At 64.9% G+C, this 7523-nt stretch overlaps 1 protein-coding gene across 1 annotated transcript; it reads left to right on the top strand.

Annotated features, from left to right (window-relative positions):
• The first annotated feature begins 1046 nt into the window (after nt 1–1046).
• Nucleotides 1047–6882, top strand: CYP2W1 (cytochrome P450 family 2 subfamily W member 1). The gene is made up of 9 exons (XM_012470885.2): nt 1047–1220; nt 2727–2889; nt 3262–3411; nt 3481–3638; nt 4888–5061; nt 5397–5535; nt 5637–5821; nt 6340–6481; nt 6695–6882. The coding sequence occupies exons 1-9, from the start codon at nt 1047–1049 to the stop codon at nt 6880–6882; spliced, it is 1473 nt and encodes a 490-aa protein (XP_012326308.2).
• The last annotated feature ends 641 nt before the right edge of the window (nt 6883–7523 follow it).

The following is a 7523-nucleotide window of genomic DNA, read 5'->3' on the forward strand; positions in this document are numbered from 1 at the left end:
GACCAGCCTGAGCAACATAGTGAGACCCCATCTCTACAAAAATAAATAAATAAATAAAATTAGCTGGGTTTGGTGGTGTGTGCCTGTAGTCCCAGCTATTTGGGAGGCTGAGGTGGGAGGACGGCTTGAGCCCACGAGGTAGAGGCTGCAGTGAGCCATGATCACAGCACTGCACTCCCCGAATTAATTAAGTAAGCTTTACTAGTTGCCAGCCAGCAGACTTCCCGCCCCTCACAGAGGTTTAGGACAGATGGATGGGGATCAACAACCCCACCACCTGCCACTCGGCAGCCCTTCCACTGTCCTGTCCCAGCTCAGACGGCTGCATCCCCTGCCCAGCAGCAGCCCTCAAACAGCCTCCGGGAGCAGGCTGCTGCAGGGGTGAGAGCACCCTCAGTGAATGCAGCTGACAGCCTGTGAGGGCTGTGGGATTTGAGGCCCCGCATGGGCTGCCCCGAGGTCTCACTCCTGTCCCTTGCCCCGTGGGGAGCTGATCAGGGAGGAGCTGGGTGCACATGGATAGGGTTTGGGAGAGGCCTGCACATCCCGAGTGCCACAGGGGCCCTGCTCAGAACCTGAGAAAGGCGGGGGGCTCCCCTCCAAGCTGGGGCCTGGGCCCCAACGCCCTGTGAATCCCAATTCTGAGGGGTGGCCCGGGCTGAGGGGCCCGGACTGGTGGGTCCACCAGAACCAGGGACAGAACAGTCAACATGCTCTGTCCTTCTCCCCGGACAGAGGACATGGATGCCGGACCCCAGAGGGCCCCCAGTCCTGCCCTCCCCTTCCTGGCCCCAGCAGGGCCTCAGCCCCACATTCCATGAAGGCCTGTAGCTTGAAGCCGCCCGCTGGGGGCTGCCCTGCGAACTGCTCACTCCACATTCTCGAGGTGGTAGGGAGGGTGGGTGAGGTGCGGGCACGCCTTCCAGGGGAGGCCCATGAAGGGTGGTGGGGAGGGTGGGGTGCGGCACGCCCTCCCAGGGAGGCCTATAAGGGTGTGGGGGGGACGAGGCCCTGGAGGGGAGCAGAGCCTCACCAGCCACGTCCTCATGGCCCTGCTGATCCTGCTGCTCCTGGGCCTCCTGGGGCTCTGGGGACTGCTCCAAGCCTGGGCCCAAGACCCCTCCCCAGCCCCCCGGTGGCCCCCGGGGCCTCGCCCGCTGCCACTCATTGGGAACCTGCACTTGCTGCATCTGTCGCAACAGGACCGGTCCCTGATGGAGGTAGGTCAGAGAACCCGGCAGCTCTCACCACCTGGGCAGACCTGTGTCCTCGCCCCACCTCTGGGGCAGCAGAGCCCTGTTTCCACTGTCCATGCCCACATGGTGCCGGGCCCAGCGGGGGATGCAGGAGGCCTGAGTGCCCACCCTGCCTTTGGGAAGGGAAAGCCGCCCTATCCCACAGGGAAGCAGACACCCTAGGAAGCAGCCCTGGAGGTGGTGCCCGGGTCTGGGCTCAGGAGCAGGAGTTTGGAGGGCTCCCTGGAGGAGGCAGTGACTGCTGGGAACCTGCAGGAGGCCAGGCTGAGAGACAGCAGAGGGAAGGAGGGCAGGGGCTCTGGAAATGGTCTGAGACAGGACCTGGACTGCACACAGAGATGGCCTGGGCAGGTGGGAGCCTCCCAAGTGTGGCCCCTTCCTTCCTGGGCTGGAGGTGGAGCCTTGGCCCCCATGTTGAGGGCAGGCTGCCCTTCCCCACAGCCAGGAGTTGGCTGCCTCTACCCTGCCCTGCCCCATAGAGGTGGCCAGCCCTGCTGCCTGACCGACAGGCACCCTGCCATCACCCCTCAAAGCAGTCCCCTGTGCTCAGCCTCTGAGGCCCTCGACAGGGACAGGCCATCCCTCCCCAGCCCTGCCCCCCAAGGAGCTCCTGCCAGGTGACCTCCCCCAGACCCTCCCTGCCTTACCCTACTCCTGCCCAGCACAGGCTGGGCTTTCAGGGCCCCAGGGGACCTGGTGGGTGGAGGCAGACCCTCACTGGAGCTGCCCATGATCTCCGAGGTGGCCTGGGCCTCACCCAGTACTGGGGCCCCAGAGGCCACCACCCACCTGGCTGTGCTGGGGGCTGAGCAGGCAGCCACGGGCCCAGGGTGGAGCCCCCTCTACCCTCAGGTGTACAACAGCAAACACCTCCCACTTCCCAGCCTCCATTTCCTCATCTGTGAAATGGGAAGAGGACGGCCGGTGCCTCCTGGGGCAGGGATGCTTAGGACAGAGGGCATGGGTGGGCACTCCAGCCTCCTGCATGCCCTTCTGGGCCTGGCATGGGGCACTGTGACCGGCACTGTCATCCTGTCCTTGCTCAGGTGGGCAGGGCCAGTGGGACAGGACTCACGGTCATGCCCGGGCCCTGTCTCTGGCTGCCCCCACATTGTCAGGCCCTTACTCTGTGCAGACTCTGGCCTTTCAGAACGTGCCACCCCAGCAGACAGCTCCCCATCCTGCTGCCTGGACTTGGGGCTCAAAGGAACCCTCCAGGAATTTTGGCTAAAAAGAGAAGACCACAACAGCCATGCCATGCACCAGATGGCGAGGGGGCTCTGGGTGCTCCAGGCTGGACGTTGCCCTCCACCCTGCACAGCCCGCTTTATGGCATCTAAGCACCCCCTCTACCTGCCCTCATTTTCCCCCTCTGTCTCCACCCCTACCCAGTATAGGCCCAGTCCAAGGGGCCCCAAGGGGGGCCTTGTGGTTGAGGGCTGCCTGGGTGACCCCTCCCATCCCTGCCAGCTCTCGGAACACTACGGGCCGGTGTTCACCGTGCACCTGGGGCGCCAGAAGATGGTGGTACTGACGGGGTTTGAGGCAGTCAAGGAGGCGCTGGTGGGCCCTGGGCAGGAGCTGGCCGACCGGCCTCCCATCGCCATCTTCCAGCTCATCCAGCGAGGTGGAGGTAGGTTTGTGGCCAGCTGGCACTGCAGGGACCTGCTGGGTGTGGGGGCACTGGATCCAGGGGGGTGGGGGCTCCAACAGCGGGAGAGGCTTCCCAGGGGGGCTGGGGAAGAGCAGGCAGGAGCCAGGTCTCCAAGCTGGTGCTGGGGAGAGCCAGGTGTCCACATGGCAGGTCAGGTGCTCAGGACCAGCAAGTGAGGATCTTTTCATCCCAAGTCAGGAGGGGCCAGGGGCCAACCCAGGGGGACAGGAGTAGGGATGGGGGTGAGGCCCCAGCCAGTCCCGCTGCCTCCGGGTTGGCCTGCTCACTTCCTGCCCGGTCACGTGGCGGGGCTGGCTGGGGTGAAGACATGGGCGCCGCGCCTGCCCACAGGCATCTTCTTCTCGTCCGGGGCACGCTGGAGGGCTGCCCGCCACTTCACTGTGCGTGCTCTGCACAGCCTGGGCGTGGGCCGGGAGCTGATGGCTGACAAGATTCTGCAGGAGCTGAAATGCCTCTCAGAGCAGCTGGATGGCTATGAAGGTGAGTGGGGGGGCCAGGGACGCCCCTGCCCAGGGCCTTGACGCACCTGAGGCTTGTCTCCTCTCAAAGGCCGGCCCTTCCCACTGGCTCTGCTGGGCTGGGCTCCCTCCAACATCACCTTCACGCTCCTCTTTGGCCGCCGGTTCGACTACAGGGACCCCGTGTTCGTGTCCCTCCTGGGTCTCATCGATGAGGTCATGGTCCTCTTGGGGTCCCCCAGCCTGCAGGTGAGGGGCTGCCTCCTGTTCTCAGGGTGGGGTGGAACCCAGGGCGCTAGGCATGGAGGGGCAGGACAGGGGGCCCAGCACTGTCCCTCTCAAGGAATCAGACTCAAGGGCCTGAATCAGGACCCATCTGACATTAGCTCGTCGTGTGGCCTCAGACCAGCCCCTGTGCTCTCCAGGAAATGTGGGATCCCAATCTCCCCAAATGCCCTCATCAGTGACAGATGCAGCTGCTGAAGGGTAGGGGTGGAGGCAGGCATGGCTTACCCAGGATTGCCGGGGCCCATGTCCCCCGGCTCTGACGGTCCAGGCACCTTCCAGCCAACGTCCTTTCCAGTGCCCCAGAACCACGAAAGTTGATCCTTCCGATGTTCAGAACTCACATGTGTCTCACTTTTCTTCAAAATGCAAAGTTTCCCTCTTTTTGGTCCTCACCATACTTGATGTGCATTTACCGAAGCCTGCATCTCAGGTGCGATATGCACATCAAGGCTGGACCCAGAGGCCATGGGTCATGGTCCTCCTGGCTTCCCAGTGGCAGGGTCGTGATGGGAGCGAGGGCAGCAGTGGGTTCACAAGGCAGAGAGTGGGGAGCACAGCATCCACTTGTCCTCGCCAGGGTGAGACCACCGTGCCTGCTGGTGGACACAGGCGGGCCCAGAGCCCACCTGGAGGATGGAGGCTGCACAGCACGGTGCGGTTGGGAGGGCAGCCCCAGGCAGCAGAGCATTCCCTGGCCTTCCCTGCCTGTGCCAGCTCTTTGCCAAGAGGCGCCGCATGCAACTCGCTGCTGGTGATCATGGATGCCCCAGGAAGGCAAGCAGCACGAGGCATGGTGGGGCGGCCACAGGCAGTCACGGAGCACTGGCTGGTGCCAGGCTCACCTCTCAGACACAGCCGACTCCAAGGCAGCCCCGACTCTCTGAGCGCTGAGCTCTGCACTGTCTCCCATTCCATTACTAACAGGAGGTTCAAGGTTATTTCCACGGCGGCAGCTGCCTCCCTCCTCCCTTTCCAGGATGGAAGGAGACCTTGCTGTGCAAACCCACCTGGCTGTCCCCTTCCAGGGCACGGATGGAGAATTTCCTGGGAGTCCCTGGTCTTCCCTTGAGGGCAAAGGGTCCCTGTTCTGTGGGTCTTCACCTCCAGCACCTCTGCCCAGAGACCCTGGGTGTGAACACAGCTGCTGAGGACTATTACCCCCTGCCCTGGGGCTGCACCCTTATCTCCATTCCCCCTGCCTCCTGCCCAGCTCTTCAACATCTACCCCTGGCTTGGGGCCCTGCTCCAGCTGCACCGGCCTGTCCTACGCAAGATAGAGGAGGTCCAAGCCATTCTGAGGACCCTCCTGGAGGCGCAGCGGCCCCACATGCGCCAAGGGGACCCTGTGTGCAGCTATGTGGACGCCCTGATCCAGCAGGGACAGGTGCACCGGGGGCCAATTTCCTCCCCAAAGTCTTGTGGGAGTCCTGAGGGCCCACCCAGGGGAGCAGGGCTGGGGAGGGGTCCATCCTGCTCCTGCACCAAGCTCCCCCACCTACTGGCTGGGGGCCCCTCAGAGCCTCAGTCTCCTCATCTGTGAAACATCCATGGTGCCTGCCTTGGGGAAGGTTGAGCCCAGATCGTAGCAGGCACCAGCTCCCGGTCCTTCCAGCCAGGCTTGCCCTCTGCCCCTTTCTTGAGTCCAGGGCTGGGCTGGGTCTGTGGGGTGGGGGACAGACCCTAGATCCTCCCCCTGAGTCCTACCCCACGCCTCTGCAGGGGGATGACCCCGAGGGCCTGTTTGCTGAGCCCAACGCGGTGGCCTGCATCCTGGACATGGTCATGGCTGGGACGGAGACGACCTCGGCCACGCTGCAGTGGGCTGCCCTTCTGATGGGCCGGCACCTGGATGTGCAGGGTGAGACCCTGGTGCCTGGCAGGACAGCTTCTTCTGCCCCTGGGGACCCCCCAGGGCTGAGGAATGGCGCTCCCACTGACCCAGCCCACCCCTTGCCCCAGGCCGGGTGCAGGAGGAGCTGGACCGTGTGCTGGGCCCTGGGCGGCCTCCCCGGCTGGAGGACCAGCAGGAGCTGCCCTATACCAGCGCCGTGCTCCACGAGGTCCAGCGCTTCATCACGCTCCTGCCGCATGTGCCCCGCTGCACCACTGTTGACACGCAGCTGGGCGGCTTCCTGCTCCCCAAGGTGGGGCCAGGCCTCCCTATCCCTTCCAGCTACTTTGGGGTAGGCTTCGGCAGGGGTCCAGGGGCACTGGGATGGCTGAGCCTCCAGTGGGTGCCTGATGGCCCCACTGACTGGAGACAGGAAAGGGTGTCCAGCCAGGAGCAGGAGGGAGGCAGCCCTCACCCCACAGCCCGGGATTCAGGGCTCTGACCAGCAGGCTTGGCACCTTCCTGCATGTACTGGGGTGGGGTCCCCTCCGTGTACCCTGGGGGGCCCCTCTCCGTATGTGTCCTGACAGGGTCCCTCTCCGTGTGTCCTGGGGTTCCCCTGTGTGTCCTGGGGGGTCCTCTCTATCCTCAGGGCCCCTGGCTGTGTGCCCTGGGGTCACTTGGCCTCCCTGGGTTCAGGTCCCCAACCTTCGAGGTGGGCTAACACCAGGTGTGGTGGGTGTGGCAGCCTGGAATGAAACTTCCCAATCCGGGTCCCATCCCATCTTCCCTGGGGCCCCTCTCTCCCTCTCTGCCCGGCTGCCCCCCCAGGGCACACCCGTGATTCCCTTGTTGACCTCGGTGCTCCTGGATGAGACACAGTGGCAGACCCCGGGCCAGTTTAACCCGGGCCACTTCCTGGATGCGGACGGGCACTTTGTGAAGCGGGAGTCCTTCTTGCCATTCTCTGCAGGTCTGCAGCCCTCATGGCCGGGGTGGGGCGGGCTCCCAGGCTCCAGGGGTGGGATGTCCCCAGCTCTGCCCGCTGACTCTGGCACCTACCTCCTGCTTTCAGGTTTTGAAGGCGGCCGTGGCTGCTCCTCCACTCCCCTGGGGAGGTCCCCACCCCTCCCCTCCAGGAGCAGGCCTGGTGCTAGCCCACTCTGTGCCTTGACTTTCTCTGCAGGCCGCCGTGTCTGTGTTGGGGAGCGCCTGGCCAGGACCGAGCTCTTCCTGCTGTTTGCTGGCCTCCTGCAGAGGTACCGACTGCTGCCCCCGCCCGGAGTCAGCCCGGCCTCCCTGGACACCACGCCTGCACGGGCTTTTACCATGCGGCCGCAGGCCCAGGCCCTGTGTGCGGTGTCCAGGCCCTAAGGGTTCCCCCAGCCCCCAGGTTCTCCCACCCACTCCCCTCCCAGCCCCTGAGTCCTCCCACCCACTCCCCTCCCAGCCCCTGAGTCCTCCCACCCACTTCCCTCTCAGCCCGAGTCCTCTCGCTCACTCCCCTCTCAGCCCCCAGCTAAGACTGCTCTGGGGGTGCCCTGAGGACTCCCACCCCCACCCCCACAGGGTCAGCAGCTGCCTCCAGCTATACCCAGGCCTCCTCCTGCCCGGCCCTGTGGGACCCCCACCCCTCTGGTGCTGCTGTGGCTCAGTCCCTGCCAGCCCCCAGGAGCGCCTTCGGGGCCCTGCCTGCTCTCCCCACCCCCAAAGCTTTGCCCTCACCTACCCAGCTTCCCCCAGGGCCCCTCAGCTCCTCCCTAGCACCTGCAGCTAGGGCTGCAGGGAGACAGCGGGTGGCCTCATCCAGCCAGAAACGGGTACAGATGGGTGTCCTCAGCATGTGAGCCCTGCACCCACCAGGTCCTGGGGCTCCTGCAGACCCCCCTCTGGTCCTGTTCCTGGGCAGCTGTGCCTGGAGGGAGTTGGCCTGCAGTACCGGGATCTGAGCCAAGCCACTGGGGCCACCCTTGGTCCTCCAGGAGCATGATGGGAGCAGGGAGGTGAAGCCCACA

Source organism: Aotus nancymaae, unplaced genomic scaffold (assembly GCF_030222135.1).
Source record: "Aotus nancymaae isolate 86718 unplaced genomic scaffold, 86718_ANA_hifiasm-v0.15.2.pri h1tg000263l, whole genome shotgun sequence".
Classification (NCBI taxonomy): Eukaryota; Metazoa; Chordata; class Mammalia; order Primates; family Aotidae; genus Aotus; species Aotus nancymaae.